The sequence below is a fragment of the Haliotis cracherodii genome, unplaced genomic scaffold, assembly GCF_022045235.1.
Source record: "Haliotis cracherodii isolate W230 unplaced genomic scaffold, xgHalCrac1.p SCAF_22, whole genome shotgun sequence".
NCBI classification, from domain to species: Eukaryota; Metazoa; Mollusca; class Gastropoda; order Lepetellida; family Haliotidae; genus Haliotis; species Haliotis cracherodii.
The window spans coordinates 3,727,165-3,746,351 of NW_027266278.1; the positions used below are offsets into that span (position 1 = coordinate 3,727,165).

The following is a 19,187-nucleotide window of genomic DNA, read 5'->3' on the forward strand; positions in this document are numbered from 1 at the left end:
ATGCATGAACATAAACATAACGATTCATACAAGAATGGTTACTAGCCATGTTGTTGTCATTGGCAACAACATCTACGGCTGTATGAATGTGTGTAGTGCTTAAAGAGCCACATACACTAAAGGTCGTTTATATTCTCAGCATCTTGCAAGGAACAGAGTTGTTTCATCCAGGCTAGTCCGGGATACCAAAATAACTGTCAAGAAAAAGACAATATAGACAAAGATAATTTCAATTTCAATATGGATACAGACGTTTGTGGTATAATGTTTTGTCTTGCGAGTCTGCTGAGTGGTACTGGCAACGGTGCCTGCTTGGAGAGCATGAACATGGCACCATCGTCTCTGTATCACGGCAAGAAAGTGTCTGGAAGTGTGAAAATATCCAAAACTGTAGCCAATGTAGCAGAATGCAGCTCTCATTGTGTGGTTACAGGGTACAAGATTTCTTTCATCTTTGACCCCAACACCATGCTGTGTACGTGTCATACGTTGCCACTGGCGTCGCTGTCGTTGGTGCCAGCAGCAGGAGCGGTGGCCTTTGGACATGAAGCACTTCCGGCGGGTAAAGTATTGAACCGAATTTCTCACTCTTAACATCCGCCTGCGTGTCTTGGTTTCTATGTGTTCGACTGTTTGTCTGCTCGTGCAGCATGTTGTTGTAATATATATTTACTGAACTGTTGTCTAAACAAGGATGCTGATGATGATGAGTGAGGGAGTGACTGAGTATGGTTTTACGCCACTTTTAGCAATGTTCCAGCAATATCACGGCGGGGGTCACCAGAAATGGATTTCACACATTATACCCATGTCGGGTTTCGAACCTGGGTCTTCGGCGTGACGAGCGAACGCTTTAACCACTAGGCTACCCGACCGCCTCTGATGATGATGATGATAGTGAGGAGGATGATGATGATATCTTTCCATGGAATTTGCAGTCCATTAGTTCCGTAGAAATGGTTTCTAAAGAGAATGAGTGTAGTATACGCTAAGTATTGGTTATCTGACGTGCAGAGAGTCGTCGATAATCCATAAAAATAGCATGCATTTTATCAACCTTGTAAAATGCCATACTGACTTCAGAAAATGCGTGATTTCAGAAAAAAAAACATGAACATGCCAAAATGTCAATCTACAAATCAATAGCGTGTGTGTCCACCTGTTTGCGATATGAGCAACACATCTTCGTCTCATGGAATGGACCAGGCGTCGCACAAAATCCTGTGGGATAGCTGTCCATATCTGCTGGAGCATGTTTCGAAGTTCCTGGAGTGTATGTGGAACACGTGGTTGATCCATCTCATCCCACATGTGCTCGATTGGTGAGAGATCAGGGGAGCGAGCCGGCCAGGGAATGACTTTCACGTTGTTTTGTTGAAGAGAATCCTGAACAAGTCGAGCAATATGAGGCCGGGCGTTGTCATGTTGAAAGGTAATGCCTGGGCCATGACGACGCCAAAACGGTAGAACAAGAGGGCCGATGATCTCGTCGCGGTAGCGCTGTCCATTGAGATTTCCCTCTACCACTATCAAACGGGTCCTCTGTCTTGCTGTAATCCCACCCCATACCATAACGCTGCCGCTCCCGAACCAATGTTCTTCCCTGACACCATGATCGACGTAACGTTCACCTCGACGTCGGTACACACGAATCCGTCCATCGCTGTGGCTGAGGTGAAAACGAGACTCGTCAGTGAATAGGACTTGTTCCCACTGCATGGCCGTCCAGCGTAGACGCTGTCTGCACCACTGTAGACGTGCTTGACAGTGGTTTCCTGGCAAAGTGGGACGTCTAGTAAGTCTTCTGGCGACAATCCCTGCACATCTGATGAGGCGACGTACGGTTTGTGAAGATATTCGTCGAAGGCCAGGGATGCTGCTTGCAGTCACTGTTGCTGGCTGGAATCGATTTCGTAAGTGTGTTGTTCGAATCCAGTTGTCTTGTCAATTATTGGTTACGCGTGACCTGCCACTCTGAGGATGGTCTCTGACTGCATTCGTCTGTTGCCAACGTTGCCATAAACACCAAATGGTGTTTCTGTGTACGTTAAATTGTCTTGCAACATCACGTTGACTCGATCCTGCTTAAAGCATACCAATGGCTCGCAGACGCTTATTTTCGGACAGACGTGGCATTTCGTAATGTTGAATAATTGCGTAATTTTGTTGTTTTTACTGAGTGGTTGTTGCCAGCACGATGCTAAACAATGCATATGGAATCCCGTTAACGCACATGTTGTTATACCCATTCTTGGGTAGTGAAATGTATGGGCTTGCATAAAAGTCACCTTTTGCATGGAATGCATGCTTTTCTGTAGCAGTTGCGTTTTTGGGACTTGATTCCATACATGTACTACAATATTGAAAACCAAACATTACTTGTTTGAAAAATACACTAAAATATTGGTGTCACAGGAACTTTTGTTGTTGAGTATATATGAGGGAAGAAAATTACATTCGTTAGCCATCATATCCCGCTGACGACACGTTTTTCGTGAAATTGCTCCACCTGCTGGACATATTAAGTATGCGGAAAGATCTTTATGAAAGCATATTACGGTATTATTCAATGCTACCATTAAACATGAATATATACCCAAAATGTATCATATTGGCGAAATCTTACCGGTACACAAGGGACGAGGAAAAAGGAAAAGTGATCCATCTAACTACAGGGGCATAACACTAACTTCAGTCCTAAGTAAGCTTTTCGAAAGGATGCTTCTCAACAGAATCGAAAAATGGACAAGCGACGATGTATCCTTTCCTCACCCACTACAGTTTGGATTTAGGAAAAAAGCTGGTGCTGAAACGGCGGCTCTCACTCTTCTAGAAAGTATTTCATACTTTAACGAAAGAAACTCACCAGTTTATTGTGCCTTCCTCGATAACGAGAAAGCCTTCGATCGTGTTTGGCTTGACGGCCTCTTCTACAAATTACATAAATTTGGTATCAATGGTAAATTATGGAGAATTCTAGGTTTATCTTACAATTCTATGTAGTCATGTGTTAGCTTTGCCGGCTTCAAATGTGATGTTTTCCCTGTTAAACAGGGTGTAGGTTTGGGTCGTGTCATATCAGCATGGCTCTTTACTCTTTATAGAAACGATTTGCTTCATGAACTAAGCAATTCTGGTTGTGGACTATGTCTCCCATGGGACGATGCCCAGGAATACTGTTAGCACACGACACGACCTTGATCAGCCGTAACACAACAGGTCTGCAAATGCTCCTAAACGTTGCAGAAAATTATGGTAACAAGTGGCAGTTAAAATACAATGTGTCCAAAGTGCTTTCCTAACTTTTGGATGTAGTAAATAAACAGTGTCGCCTGAACATCTTTACATTGGTAAGATAAAATTACCTGTTCGAAAGGCAATTGTCTATGCGGGAGTGTACATAAGTACTGCTAAAACTTCGGTAGAAAGAACGAGGTTAGTATGTGAAAAACTGAGAAAATTGATAGATGTAAACCATGATTCTGGCCTGTATTTTGATGGACTTAATCCTTTTGCCGCAGTGCGCATCTGGCAACGAGTGATATTACCCTGTGGCTTATATGGATGTAATGTGTGGGGAAAACTATCCTTAAAGGAATATGAAATGCAAGAAATCACTAAACGCTATTTCTGTCAGAAAATCCAGGGTTTTAATAAGCGTATGCCTAGAGAAATAGAGAGAGACACAATTGGTGTTATATCAGTACAAGGATACATTAATCAACAAAAACTTTTGCTCCTTGGTAAGATATGTAATTCAAACCTAATGTATATTTTCAAACAAATGTTTCTAGCCTGACTTGGACAGTTTAGATATACAACAACGCTAGTTAGTAAGAACAAGTGGGACACGAAATCACCTGTCTTTAGCATGCTACATCTTGTCTCCAAATATAATTTATCTGACGAGGTTAATGATTATATAATGTGTTCAAGTTTCATCAAGAAACGATTATGATCAAAACTGGTGACGGAATTACAATTAATAAACAATGCGCTTCTGAGCAGATTATCTCTGTCAAGATATCCAACAATACAATCTGGACGAGAACATAGATTATGGAAACTTGCTCTCGATAGACCAGAATATTTTACTTCCTTAGCTAGAATAGTTCGCTTAGGTTCAATGCCAATAGAATCAAAGGAATGTATTTGTGGAACAGTTGCGAATGATATAGTGAAACACGTTTTCATGTCATGTCAAAACAATTTAGAAGAAAGAAATATCATATATGATAAAATCATTGATTTGCTTGATGTTAAAATATTTGTGAGAATCTGGGCAGACGGTGATACCTTTCTGACTTTTCTGCTTGGCGGTTTATCTGAACAACCTGGAGTTGAATTAGACTACAACGAATGGGCAGAGAGCGTGATAAATATCGGTGGTGCAGCTAAAAAGTGGGATGAAGTCATCCGAAGCTGCTTATACTAAACGATGTATATATTGTAAACAAGTGTACATTTGTAAATAGCACATGCTAATTGTCCATCTAATAACGCAAATAATCAATATGATACATATGTATATGAACTACTTCTGACATGTATGTAATATACATATATATGTGTGTGTGCACATTTATACTATAGATGTTGTCCTTTCACTGTATACCTTGTACTCTTCATGAAATGGGGGAAATAAAGAATATCTATCTATCTATCATGGTAAAATATAAAGGAGCTATGATGAGGAGCTTGGTTTGTTGTTTTACGCCGCGGTGAGCCGCGATGAATTACAGCGATAGAAAGGTAAAGGTTACAATAGGTTATAAATTTTCAGTTTTCGAAACATTTGTTTCTCATTTTTGCTTCCGTTTTATATTCCCAAGAAAATAGCATGTCAAATTTTGGAAATACCTTTGTCCGAGACTGGCCACCAAACGGAGAGTTCTGGACAAATGGGTTTCCGGTTGGTAGTTCTCTATGGGGTTTTTTCAGATGTGGTGGACACGTGGATCACCTCCATCATCGACTTCTCCTCGTCCTACTTCTCGTGAGTTGTTTCTTATTGATGTATTTTGTCAAAATGATACTCTGAACGAAGCTTTGTGGCGAGCTACAGCCTGAACCATCAGGCCACCAAACCATCGATACAGTTTCTTTGAGAGGCATTTAGAAGTTGGAGCACTAAGTAAGGATAAGAATTTATGGATGAACAACTTCTTTATTACAATGAAGAGCGACGTTTCTGTGTAGGTTCTTACACCGGTGTAGGTTCTCACTTGCTTGATAACGGGTAGAATATCTGTTAGATAGCAAGGGGCCATATTATGATTACTTTTGCTGAAAAGACAAGATTTACGTTTCTTTCTGCGCTCAAATGACGGTTCCCAACTAGTTTCGTAATATAATGAATGCCTTGGGACATATTTAGGTAGACAAGTTATGCGCGCAGCTTCTTATTGTAATTGTTTTAATTTCTCACTTTGTCCTTCGGTGCAACCATCCCATACCTCACATACGTATTCAAAGTGTTGTCTTGTGAACATTTTATACATGTATATATTGTTAATAGTATTTCTGTGAAGTAGATGCTTGACTTTTCACATTGAGTAAATCATCTTGGAAGTTGTTTTATTATGGTATTTATATGACAAGACCATTTGCCAGTAGCTTCAAGTATAACACCCAAGTGCTTATGACTATTTACAGAGCTGATTACACACACACACACACACACACACACACACACACACACACACACACACACACACACACACACACACGCACACATGCATGCATGTCGCTTGATAAAAGCATTAATCTTGGACGCGACGTTTAACCCCATTTCACCTCACCTCACTTGGTGCTGACAAACTAGGGTTAAAATCGGAAAGAATCGCAAGTTGGAACCCACGATCATAGGGTCCTTGCACGGACAGACACATTACCTCGCAAATATATATATATATATTTGTAATGCCCAACCATTTACATCGTGTACACTTGTCAAAGAAGTGTTGGTCTGCAAAATACAATCAGAAATGCGTTATCTGGCACATGCTAGTGTTTGCATCACAAAGTAGACTCCACTTTGTGTTCAGTATATTAAGCATGACTTGTATAACATATCTATAGGCGTTTGTAAACTATTCAAAGTTTGCATTATCGTTTTCTTTCCTGTTTTTAGACTTTTTGCCTACTACGGTCCGAATAATATGTTGGGAGCGGCGGATTTCTATCCCGACTATGGCAACACTGACAAAGCCTGGTGCCCTGCACATCGCAACGACGCCCAGTATGTAGAGGTGAGTCAATCATAACTTTTGTGGAGTGAGTGAGTGAGTGAGTGAGTTAGTTTAACGCCCCTAATAACAATATTCCAGTTATATCGCGGGAGGAAAGCCAGTAGTGATGCAGGTATCAGACGTTTACAACTTTGGTGAAACCCACGAGCACGGGTGTGATGCTGCCAAACTTAGAAACATAATATGGACGAACCTTGATTCGAACCCACGATCATAGGTTTCTGGCACGCACAAGGGACGCAACTCTGCAGAGCGAATTGCGGCACCTTAGACGTTACCCCGGGACACCAATGAAGGTCTACACACTTTGTAACCATGTGAGGAATCGAAACCGGGCTTTCGACTTTACAAGCCTCATCATCGTTATTGGTATAATTATTGTTTGTTGTATACAGATTAACATATACAAAAGCAGTAAAGAGGGTTTGGGTTATCCTGGCACATTCAGGCTGGTTTCGCTCATCATCACCTCAGGGCCCTTGCCCGATCAACACGCAGCCCAGACAGCGAATGGGACTTCTCCCAGGTAGCGCTGCCTAGTCACCCACCCACAACTTTTCGGAGAATGTGACGACTCCCCAACACTGGGTACCTTCCCAATGTCAGTAAACAGATTGGGGGGTACCAAACCGAGAACCGAGAACAATGTGGAGTCGGACAACTTGGTACTTTGGATGCAAGCGTGACATTTCGAAAAGGAATTTGCTATGATTTTCCTGAGTCTTGTCTATCACATTAGTGTCAAAAGGGACAGAAAATTCAAAGATATAAATGATTTCATTGGATTTATCAAAGAGGACCAGATAAGGTTTGTTGGTCTAGATAGTTCTGAGACTGTATACGGGCCTATTCCAAAGAATTTTGTATTTATCATTCTCCACGACGCCCTCCACATATTCTGGGTCGTACCATGGATGGACCTCTGTGTCAAAATCACAAGCATGGCGAGGACGGTAGAGAAAGGATCGAGCCACTCTATCATGTCGCTTAAGATACTATGCCCAAGCTGGGCATCCACTGACGATGTGTTGGACAGTCTCATTAAATTAATTGCATAATCTACATTTCATATTTACATTTTGATGCAAAATCACATATTGACGGTTTCGAGTGGGAAGTGACTGATCCCGAGATGAAACAGAAAGCCTTCTGTATCACTTTTAAGGCCAGTCGACTTCATCCAAGCGAAAGACTCTGCAGGGTTGCTGATCTTCTCAACACATTGCACACAGAATCGATCCTGTGGTCGTTCAGAAAGCCTGAAAAAATTAGACCGAGCACTTCGCTTGGTTGACACTCATATATCTGTAGCGCCCAGCAGTACAGAACCATCAAGAAAGTCAACATTGACATTGAGATTATGTCCTACATCCATGGCTTGGTTAAGGAAACTGTGGAATCCCTTGTTTTCACCATGAGTCTTGACATGCTTCAGAAAAAGGTCATCAGATAAAAAAAATTGTGCCAATACAATTCTATCATGAAAAGTCTCCACGTTATATCATTATTAGTATTGTTGTTGTCATTATTAGTGTTGTTGTTGTCATTATTAGTGTTGTTGTTGTCATTAGTGTTGTTGTCATTATTAGTGTTGTTGTTGTTATTATTAGTGTTGTTGTTGTCATTAGTGTTGTTGTCATTATTAGTGTTGTTGTTGTCATTATTAGTGTTGTTGTTGTCATTATTAGTGTCGTTGTTGTCATTATTAGTGTTGTTGTCATTATTAGTGTTGTTGTTGTCATTAGTGTTGTTGTTGTCATTAGTGTTGTTGTCATTATTAGTGTTGTTGTTGTCATTATTAGTGTTGTTGTTGTCATTAGTGTTGTCATTATTAGTGTTGTTGTTGTTATTATTAGTGTTGTTGTTGTTATTATTAGTGTTGTTGTCATTATTAGTGTTGTTGTTATTATTAGTGTTGTTGTTGTCATTAGTGTTGTTGTTGTTATTATTAGTGTTGCTGTTGTTGTCATTATTAGTGTTGTTGTTGTTATTATTAGTGTTGTTGTTGTCATTACTGTTGTTGTTGTCATTAGTGTTGTTGTTGTTATTATTAGTGTTGTTGTTGTCATTAGTGTTGTTGTCATTATTAGTGTTGTTGTTGTCATTATTAGTGTTGTTGTTGTCATTAGTGTTGTTGTCATTATTAGTGTTGTTGTTGTTATTATTAGTGTTGTTGTTGTCATTAGTGTTGTTGTCATTATTAGTGTTGTTGTTATTATTAGTGTTGTTGTCATTATTAGTGTTGTTATTATTAGTGTTGTTGTTATTAATAGTGTTGTTGTTGTCATTATTAGTGTTGTTGTTGTCATTATTAGTGTTGTTGTTGTCATTATTAGTGTTGTTGTTGTCATTATTAGTGTTGTTGTCATTATTAGTGTTGTCATTATTAGTGTTGTTGTTGTCATTAGTGTTGTTGTCATTATTAGTGTTGTTGTTGTCATTATTAGTGTTGTTGTCATTAGTGTTGTTGTTGTCATTATTAGTGTTGTTGTTGTCATTATTAGTGTTGTTGTTGTCATTAGTGTTGTTGTCATTATTAGTGTTGTTGTTGTTATTATTATCATTATTATTATTATTATTATTATTATTACATGAGAGTTGCTTAAGTCAAGTCGTCCCTATTTATATATTATATAACTAAGTTATGCAGAAGTAGATAAGGGGAACGAATACTTTGTGCTCCACAGCTCGGCATCTCAGAACCTATCTACATCACTGAGATCCACATCTATGAGGTTTTCAAATGCGGTGCCGTGGAGTCTATTTCTGTCCGGGATCCGAACTCCAACTGGATGGTACTGTGGAGAACACCTGCTATAGAGCTAATAGAAACCTCTCGGATCTTAATCCCAAACTTCATGGTGTGTATAAATCTGGTTGAATATTTTATTACTCGTATCAGTGACCTGGGTTGGATTCCCCACACGGGTAAGAGAGATATCCGGGGTAGAATAGGTCTTTAGCAACCCATGCATGCTGTTAAACGCGACTATGCTTGTCGTAAGAGGCGACTAACGGGATCGGGTGTCAGACTCGCTGACCTGGTTGACGCGTATCATCGTAGCCCAATTGTGTGGATCGATGTACATGACGTCAATAACTGTATTGTCTGGTCTAGACTTCATTATTTACAGACCGCCGTCATATAGCTGTAATATTGCTGAGTGCGGCGTTAAACAACAAACAAACAAAACAAGATTTGAAGCATATTTCTGGTGTTGTAATGAACCTTGCATAAATATATTAGCGGCGTAACCCCACCCCTAACCCAACCCAACATTGTGCACCCGAATAATGAGGTTCCAGTGGACAAAATGGTGATCTGACCCAAAGTCGTTGATCATTGGATCAATCATAACTAGTTTGTCTGATTCAGTGACTGATTTTGTCAGTGGTCCATTTATATAATTTTCACAGCTCTTTTGCCCTTCCCGCCAAATGGAATCGCTTTCGGCGGATAATCTAGACTAGCTATTCTCTTGGTTGATATTAGCATAATGGCCCGTGAACGTCCGGGTTAGAAGTTCGACAATGTTTGTCGTAGGAGGGTACTATGCTTGTCGTAAGAGGCGACTAACGGGATCGGTTGGTGAGACTCGGTGACTTGATGATGTATGTCATCGTGTCCCAATTGTGTATATCGATGCTCATGATGCCAATCCCAAGAAAGTCTGGTCGAGACGCGAATATTTACAGACCGATGTCAAAGAGCTGGAATATAGCTGAGTGCGGCGTTAAACAACACACAAAGAAAACAAACTTACTTATTGCGTGATGTAGCTGGAACACTGCACATTGTGACATAAACAACCTTCACACACACCCCGGCAGTTGATAAATGATTCCCTAAATTGCGCATCTGCTTCTTCATGCATACAAGTCGGAATGGCTGCTCCGATTGGCAAAATGAAACACAAAGTAGAAGTTTAACTAAAACTATGGGCACATGTAAGACTGTTCAATGACGGTCAAATAATCAACCCGTCCACTGATTTACCCACCTGAACTAGAAATAAAGGAGGCCAGCGATACCGACTCATCTGTTTCAAATTAAAACTTAGATCCATGCCTAAAGATTAACAGTGACAAAAACCTACCCACAAGTCTGTATGATAGAAGGGATGACTACAAAGTTCCAAATGTCAACTGTTATTTCATGTCGAGCAAAATTCTCGAACATCTTCAGAGATGTCAAATAGCGTCAAAAGATCTTAAGGTCTTAAGAATGATCATGAGGTCTTGGAGGATGTATGAAGACCTGAGGGCATATGCCAAAAGGACCAAGACCGAGGGCCGATAGCCGATGTGTTACTTTTCGAACTACGCTCAGGGAGGTCGTCAACCGACATCTTCTTAGACTGATTCACACATTAATCAATTATGCTGTATACGTTTCACACCAACCCCTGTATAAGATGGGCTTATGTTAGCGTCTTCAGCAGCTGCATTGCAGCTGCGCACGTGTCAGAGAGTGTCTGTTCCTTTAGTGAAAGTGTTCCTTTGAAGTATATTTCTCCACAGGACATATTCCCAGGGGACATTTTGTTGCTTGGATAATCAATCCACGGTACGTTTACACTGGCAATATTGGTTCTAGTTCGAACTAATTCCACATGGAACTGATCATCGTTGACAGATGTTGTAACAAAACCATGTGCTTAGTGAACCTGCCCCGGTGGTTAAGTGGCAAAACACTGGGTTACTATGAACAAGTTATGAGAGGTTTCATGATCGATTCATCGCATTTGTGTTTCATGTAAAAGAAATATTGACTTTTAACCAGTCAAAACATTAGGTTGGTATAGTTCAAAAGTAAGACAGGTCTTATTTATGATTCACAAGTAAAATCTGAAAGCAGGTCTTAATTGGAAAGTCAAACCACCCGATGTTTATTCAAAGTCTCTTCCGGTGTCAACTTGGTTGAGTTTAAGGCCTTGCCCAAATTAGAAAACCGAAATAAAGCAATTGGATGATGTCATTTGAGGTTCATATTTCATATAATTTTAATTTTGTTTTGTCTATTGCGCCCAATGGAATCTGTTTCTTTGGATAATCGAGACAGGCTATTGTCTTGCGTTGACGCTTTGTATTAACGAGACCGAAGTAAAACTTTCGAACGGTACTTGTTCAATTACACTTACAGACGGTTAACCCATACAGTCATACTTTTCTTGGCAGCTTTAACGTTGATGTGTGGGCAGTGTATATTTTGGCCAAAACAATGGTATATCTATTATCATGTCCTGAAATAGATATGTTCTGTGATTCAGGGATACGTCAGACATGTCCACAATTGCATACTTTTAATCTTGAAATTAATGCGTCTCCAAGTTAATACCACCCAGTCAAAAAGGCGACTCAAAATCAATGCGACTCTCCTCAGTGGAATGATACATATCCTCACAGTAAATTGCACCGCTATTTGCACAGAGTAAAGCATTTCCTTCATAACAATAAAGAGTGTTTTCTTATAAACAACATACAGTATATTGTTATAGTAAACCGCTTACAATATTCAATGACAGTTTAAAAATTGAGAGCAGTGGAAATGACAATGACAAGAATAATGATCTCCTAGCCGCAGCAATGCTCAACCTTCCGATAGAGGCCTAGGCTGAAACGCCAGGGTTTAAAGTGATCTTCACACGGAAGATGGTCTTGATGTAATGCCACATGAAATGTGTGATGACAGGCACGTGCCCTCTCCACTTATATAGTCTAACTAGCTTTCAGCACTTTCCACATGGTGTTTGACCAGTCCAGTGTCACTAGAACATCACAGAACATTCCACATGTTTCTTGAATGCTTGACCTCCATCCACGCTGTTCCGGAAGTTTACAGATAATTCTAGCATCTAAATATAATACTTCCTTACCACTGCTTACATAACATAGTACTTCATTTTGCATTCCTGACAACTAATCACTGTCCAAATAGAATGTAATGAGCTTCTACTGACTCTCAACAGAAACAATGTAACACAGTTACAATCATTGTTTTTAACAAAACATTACACTGCGATATAACATAATTTACACCTGTAATGACTTAGAGCACTATATAATGGACACATGTTATAAGGGACAGAATAATATGGCTAGATGTTATATTTCAAACTATGAAGACTGGTATGGTTGATAAAATCATTGTAGATGTCCATTGGCTATATTTGTAATTATTGTCAGAGTTTATAAAATTTAAATTAGATGTAAAAGGAAATGTAACATTTATAAAATCAGTGTTCTTATTCTGCACGTTATTTCTTCTTCAATATTTAGTAAAGTCCTATCTCCGTATGTACTACATACATGTAAACGGTTGTATGAAAGTTTTTTTGTTAGCGATGAATGCTTCAATAGTTTTATAGTGGAAAATAACACAAAGGGGGACACAATAAAGTGAGACTGCATTCCTTGAGCGACGCCAGATGTCTCGTTGTTTTCTGACGTACAAAAGGCCGGGACAATACCCAAATATTCTTGAGGCTCTCACCCTTCACATTCCATCGTGCACAGTCGTGTTGAACTTGCACGCCGAACACATGTTGCCATGGTAAACAACTACAAGACACGTGCTGGTTGAATGAATGAATGAATGTGCAACCGGGAACCGTTACAAATTAGCTCAGCCTCCACATGTCACAAGTTTTGCATTTGTTTTTTGGGTTTTTTTTAAAAATATGTTTATGTCAATTGAGTAGACATAAATGTAACATTGGTACATTAGGTATATAAGTGAAGCAATTCATAGTATCTTAAAACATGATCAGATATGGGTGCATACATATATTGGATTGACTGATAAGTTATATTAAGTAGACTGATAATTCCGTCCATTTTCTGTCCAATTTTTTAATTTTACCATTTTTTATTGCAATATATTATTCCATTTTACATACATCTTTCAATATTTTTATGAAGAAAGGAAAACATAATGGAGTTTTTTTAATGCTTGACTGGTGAATGTTTTCTTTTGCAAAAAGAATTATATGGTTGAAAAGATATTTGTTTTTGTTGTAGCAAAATATTTTACCTAGAATGGTAATATGAATATCATATGCAAGTTTCGGTAAGCTTATCATTTTATCATGTCACATGTCGCAGCGCACATTGAGCAGGGAACCAGCTTCGACTGTCGCTTAAGTCAATTCAAAAGTAGAGTTATCGCCTTTTTGGACAGAAAGACCGCCCACTCCAACCTAAAATTTTGCTGTCAGAACTCGCAAAAAATTACCCCCCACCCCCCACCACCACCAACAACAACAACAACAACCCCCACCCACCCACCCACCCTAAAAACAAACATATCTAATTCTTTTGTTTAACAGAACCTCACTTGAAAACCTTACTAACAAGTCACAAGGAATATATTTAATTTATATCTGTCCTAAAATGTGTTCGTCTTTTACACCTAGCCTCCAGCCTTCACGTCCGACGCCATAAGGATTGACCTTGACCTTGGCACCGCCAACGCATGGTCCGAGTTCGACGCCGTCCGAGTGGTTGGTACCAGGATACGTACACGTGACGGCCTGGCAGTGACAACATTTTTAATGTAGTTCCTCAAGAACTGTGAATTGGAGATTTGGAAAGAACACTAACGCACGTTGATGTCATCGACACGTTGAATGTCGTCACTGGAGCAGGACCTTTTGTATATATTGAATACAGTGTAGCCTCATTAAGTCAACTGTTACCATAAGGCACTGTGAAAGAAAAAAATAATTTTACTTTCACAAAGGGAAATACGGTATTTGAATGGTTTTGTTGTATTTCAATATACTTGACTTCAGACAAGTGTTATATACATCTAACTTATTGACTTACATATACGGTATATATGTTTTTGTTTCATATGTATGTACATGAATGTAAAATTCCCTGATGCTACACTCCAGTTATGACAAGAAACTCTGAAGGAGACACCGACAGCATATGGGGAAATACGATATTAATGTATCTACCTTGACCGGGAGATGTTTCACATCCTAGGTACCTGTAGCTGATACCTTCTATAGGAGCATCTTAACTCTTAGTCGCGACCAGGATGATGTTGTGCGCTTGCATCTTGTCCGGTGAAGATCCAGGTTAGAATAGGTCTACACCAACCTTTGCTTGCCGTAAAAGGCGACTGACGGGATCGGGTGGTCAGACTCGCTGTCTCGGTTGATGAGTGAGTGAGTGAGTTGGGTTTAACACCGCTTTTAACAGTATTCCAGTTATATCACGGCGTGTCTGCTTAATGTGAGAGGAAAGCCCGAAGTGATGCAGGTCTTGGACGTTTACTACTTCGATGCTCATGATATCAATCATTGGATTGTCTGGTCCAGACTCGATTATTTACAGACCGCCGTCATATAGTTGGAATATTGCTGAGTGCGGCATTAAAGGTCTCAGACGTTCGTCGAAACCCACGAGCACGGGTATGGTGCTGTCGAACCTAGAAACATCGGGGCGAACCGGGATTCGAACCCACAATCAAAGGTTTCTGGCGTGCCCCAGGGACGCAACTCTGCACAGCGAATCGCGGCGCCTTAGACGACTGGGTCACCCGTGCCCCTGTTCAGCGTTCAAAATAAAATACTCATAAATCCATGTGAGACTTTTCCGTTTTCTTATTTTACAGTATATAAGGGCGAGCGGTTGGGTGTGTCGACATGTATGCTTCATGTAGTGAAGTTGTCAGACTGTACATCACGCTCAGATACTTGTACGCCCCGCACCTAAATTGGGAGGAACATCAAGCAACAAGACGTCTGAACTGAACGATGATTTATTCGAAGCTGATCACAGGTTCATAGCCATGACGTCACTCCCGATGCTGGGGCACGTGACGTAATAGCGCGTGCACATTGGCGCTCACAATATGTACAGAAACCTTACACACCACTTTTCATGGGCTACACTATATCTTGTATTTCACACGACTCCTTTGTGTGGAGTGCAGACTGTTAAGTTACCAGATGCACCATGGCTCCCTTGGGTATTGTAGTTATTCTTGCAGTTCATTTGTTCTCTCCCTATGTGAAGTATATGCAGTACAGTGAGTCATGCTTGGCATAAGAGCTGTTTGTTTGGGTTTTTTTTGCTTAACGCCGCACTCAGCAATATCCCAGCTATATGACCGCGGTTTGTAAATAATCGAGTCTTGACCAGATAAAACAGTGATGGATATCATGAGCATTTATCCACTCAATTGGGATACGATGACATGCATCAACCAAGTCAGCGAACCTGACCACCCGATCCCATAGTCGCCTATTACGACAAGCATTGTCGCCTTTTACGAAAAAACATGGATTGCCGAAGACCTATTCTAACACGGCTCTTCACGGGTGGTTCTGGGAGCTGACAAATGAGGGTTGAGGGGGGGACCATGTGTGACCTGGTTGTTTCCAGGTCACCATGACCCGACGGCGTTGTTCATGACTCACACAATCACTTGAAACCAGTGGTTAGACCAACACAGACGCAAATACCGCTATGACATAGTTGGGATATGATTGACTGCGACGTAAAATACCATTCACTCGTACTCTCGTATACTTGCTCGGTTATTAAACTTTAAACACCACAAGAGCAAACATCGTGGTGGCCGTTTTTTAAAGGTATTTTGGAAAAATCGTCCAAGGCGTCGCATCTCACTTTACCGCTCCTAAATCTGCCAATAACTGCTGGTGGTATGTTCGAATCTCGGACTGATCCCGATTATGATCATTAGGCTGTTTGCACCATAGCTCTTCCCTTGGTTTTCAGTGTAACACAGTAATAGATACATTGATGCACAAATGTATTTGTGTGTGTTTGAGCTCTCTGCTACAGTCCAGGTATATGACGGCGACCTGTAAATAATCGAGTCTGGACCAAACAATCCAGTGATTGACATTATGAGCATCGATCAACGCAATTGGGACACGATGACATGCATCAACCAAGTCAGCGAACCTGATCACCCGATCCCGTTAGTCACCTCTGACGACTATTGCTGGAGAACTATTTTACCCCGGATCTTAATGGGTGTAAGTGAGTGAGCTAGTTCAACGCCACCTTGGACAATATCACAATTATATCTCTCAGCGTTTCAACCTAACTCGCTGCAAAGCACACAGTTACGCAATTCGTGGACTTTTAGGATGTTGTTGGATGTTAAACCCGGGGTCCAACAAACCAACAATGTTAATCAGGATGAATCTGCGATTCGAACCCACGCCCGATGCATCGTGAAAGGTGTAAGGTTACATCACTTCCTAGTTCAACGTCATCACATCACGCGCCTGCTGCTTTTGTGACATGCAGTTTGAGTATTTTTCAGGTTTTTTTCCATATTTCTCAAATGGTCACTCAGTGATTGATAGTATCAGCAACGATCCAAGCCGTCAGGATCCGTTGACACACCATCAACCAAGTCACCAAGCCTGACCACTGATCCATTAAGACCCTTCTTACGACAAGCAAAGGTTGCTTGGGACCAATTCGAACCTGGAATCCTCACGGGTTACCAACTTTATTACATGGCCCGGTTTCATGATCAATTCGAAGCTTCCGACTCAATCTGAGTATAAAGAGATCTGTATTCTTCATCATGTCGCCATGTTGGAAACAGTTTTAATGTGACCACATTGTTAGAGATGGATTTATAACAACGTCCACGCTTAGCGATCTCTTTGTCCAAAAGCTATTCCGCTTCATTTGAATAGACACTGTTTTTCTGATCATCGTAGGGTGCCTTCAGGGGTGAGGTGAGGTGAAATGGGGTTTAACGTCGCGTCCAAAATTATTGCACTTATATAGTGACGTGCATGCACGTGTATCTGTGGCTGTTTGTACTTGTCCAGACTGATGCCAAGTTATAGTGCTCGCACATTGAGATACCATGCCGCAGTTTAACATGAATACCCCACTCAGACACAGTACACTGACTCCGAGCCGACCAGTCCTTGTTTTAAAGCCTTAAAGCCGAGCGCCAGACAGGGTAACAACAAGTACCATATTTTAACGTCTTTTGATATGACGCGATCGGGGATCGAACCCCGGACCTTCCGCTCTCCGGACGGACGCTCTACCACTATACCGCAGATGCAGTAGTAGCCTTCAGAGACTAAACAAAGAAAACGGTTTGGAACCTTCTCTTTTTCCCGTAGTGTTTTGTGCTGCTAATTTATATTTACACAGACTGATCTTCAAAACACAACACACATCGTCCCATTGTCCTATCCTTGACATTTCCGTCTTTCATATTATTGATATTTATCAGCAAATAAACAAATAAGAATAATTACTAATTATGGACAAAAACAAACAAGACAGGAAAGTTTGTTTCCATACATCCTTCAAGTAAGTCTTTCATGTTTGTCAAAAAATATAATTACATCGCTTGATCCCATCGAACGCGATATTATTTATATAAGGATGCCTGCGGATGTCAAATAGCCCTGGCATATCGCCTGTGGGACAAATTATTAATAACTTAGGTTGATTAAAAGACATTTATTTCTTCGTTTGACACGCTGGATGTGTTCATAGAATGCGTCGTTAGGGTTTTCCGTGAACATCCGGGTTAGAAAAGGTCTTCAGCAACACATGCTTGCTGTTAGAGGCGACAATTACAAGAGCGTCAAGAGGGCGTCATGGTGAATCAGTAAAGCTTTTTATGCTTTTCTTTCAGCTGTCGTATATGAAATAGAAAATATTTTTTCTTAGTGTTTTGCTGAATGAAGTGAGGTGAAATGGGGTTTAACGTCGCGTTAAAGACTGGACTTTTCGTAAGTTGAAAAAATCTTGAGAGTAGTATATGATGCACTTTTGCCCGTTTGTTGATTGCAGCCCTCTCATTGGCTTCTGCCCTGCCCGATACCCAAACCCAGAGTAATGACGTCATATATTTCTGCCCTGTCATTGGCTGATTTCTGCCCGCAAAACAAGTATCCCCTCCTCGGACTAATGATGACGTATATTTTACCCTGTCCTGTGATTGGCTGATTACTGCCCGCAAAATAATTTAACCTAGTGAAAGCGATTCTAGACTAAGTGCATACAATAATAACAAAAAGAAGTTCTAGATTTCAAAGTGAAATTCTCCAGCTGAAAAAAGATTTAGAGAAAGGTTATCTTTATTGAAAGCGTCTCAGCAAAATGTTTAAAGTCTTCTTTTGTGAGATTTGGTGGTTCCATAAGGAACCTGTGCGTACGCTGTACACGTGGATGTTGACGACGTCTTAGGTCGTCGTGGATGGTAAGCCAAATACGGTCTTCAGGTAGACGCAGTTGGGGGAATATCTTCTATGTTTTCGTAAGATTTTGTCTTCATATTTCCATTTGTACATTTTAATATCGCACATATAGCACTGAACGCAATCGTTCATTCCCGTGTAGAATAACCCGCACCTGACCATCTCGAGAGGAGTCTGCTTAATTTAAATAGGAAATTTGTAGTAGGTATCCAAACGGTTTTTTTATTACCTGTAGGAAAGATGATCGGGAATATCCATACTATCCGATGCCACTGTCCACGAACTCCGACAACTATCCGCATCCAAACATTTACATCCGTAGTCGACACCAGCGTCGCAATCCGTGCACTCTGGGTTTGGGTGGGGTGGAGGAGGGGGACCCTGCGGGTAGAAATCAGCCAATGAGAGGACAGAAATATATGACGTCATTACTCTGGGTTTGGGGGATGGGGGAGGGGGACCCTGCGGGCGGAAAACAGCCAATGAGAGGGCTGCAATTAAAAAATGGGCCAAAGTGCACTGTATACTACTTACCTCTGTTCCGTCTCATCAAGAACGGTGTTCAGCTTTGGAAAATATGTGACCGGTGTTAAAGTAGGAAAGTGTTTAGAGTGTAGTTGTAGCTGTGTTTTTTTTGCCAGGCTCAAGACATGTTTTTATATCATGCAAAGAGAATTGAAGTGGCAATTATTGTCTTCAATTGTGG

At 40.6% G+C, this 19,187-nt stretch overlaps 1 protein-coding gene across 1 annotated transcript; it reads left to right on the forward strand.

The window, feature by feature from the left end:
* The first annotated feature begins 240 nt into the window (after positions 1–240).
* On the forward strand, positions 241–13,986 carry LOC139471390 (uncharacterized). The gene is made up of 5 exons (XM_071253752.1): positions 241–562; positions 4,942–4,996; positions 6,134–6,251; positions 8,939–9,112; positions 13,667–13,986. Exons 1-5 carry the CDS (start codon positions 241–243, stop codon positions 13,808–13,810), a joined length of 813 nt encoding a protein of 270 aa, XP_071109853.1. The 3' UTR covers positions 13,811–13,986.
* The last annotated feature ends 5,201 nt before the right edge of the window (positions 13,987–19,187 follow it).

What these genes read in the sequence shown, in the direction of transcription:
- LOC139471390 (XM_071253752.1), top strand. Translation starts at nt 241, where the DNA reads ATGGATACAGACGTTTGTGGTATAATGTTTTGTCTTGCGAGTCTGCTG. An exon ending in ACGACGCCCAGTATGTAGAG is followed by an intron (nt 6,252 to 8,938) that starts GTGAGTCAATCA and finishes TGTGCTCCACAG; the next exon opens with CTCGGCATCTCAGAACCTAT. An exon ending in TCTTAATCCCAAACTTCATG is followed by an intron (nt 9,113 to 13,666) that starts GTGTGTATAAAT and finishes TTTTACACCTAG; the next exon opens with CCTCCAGCCTTCACGTCCGA.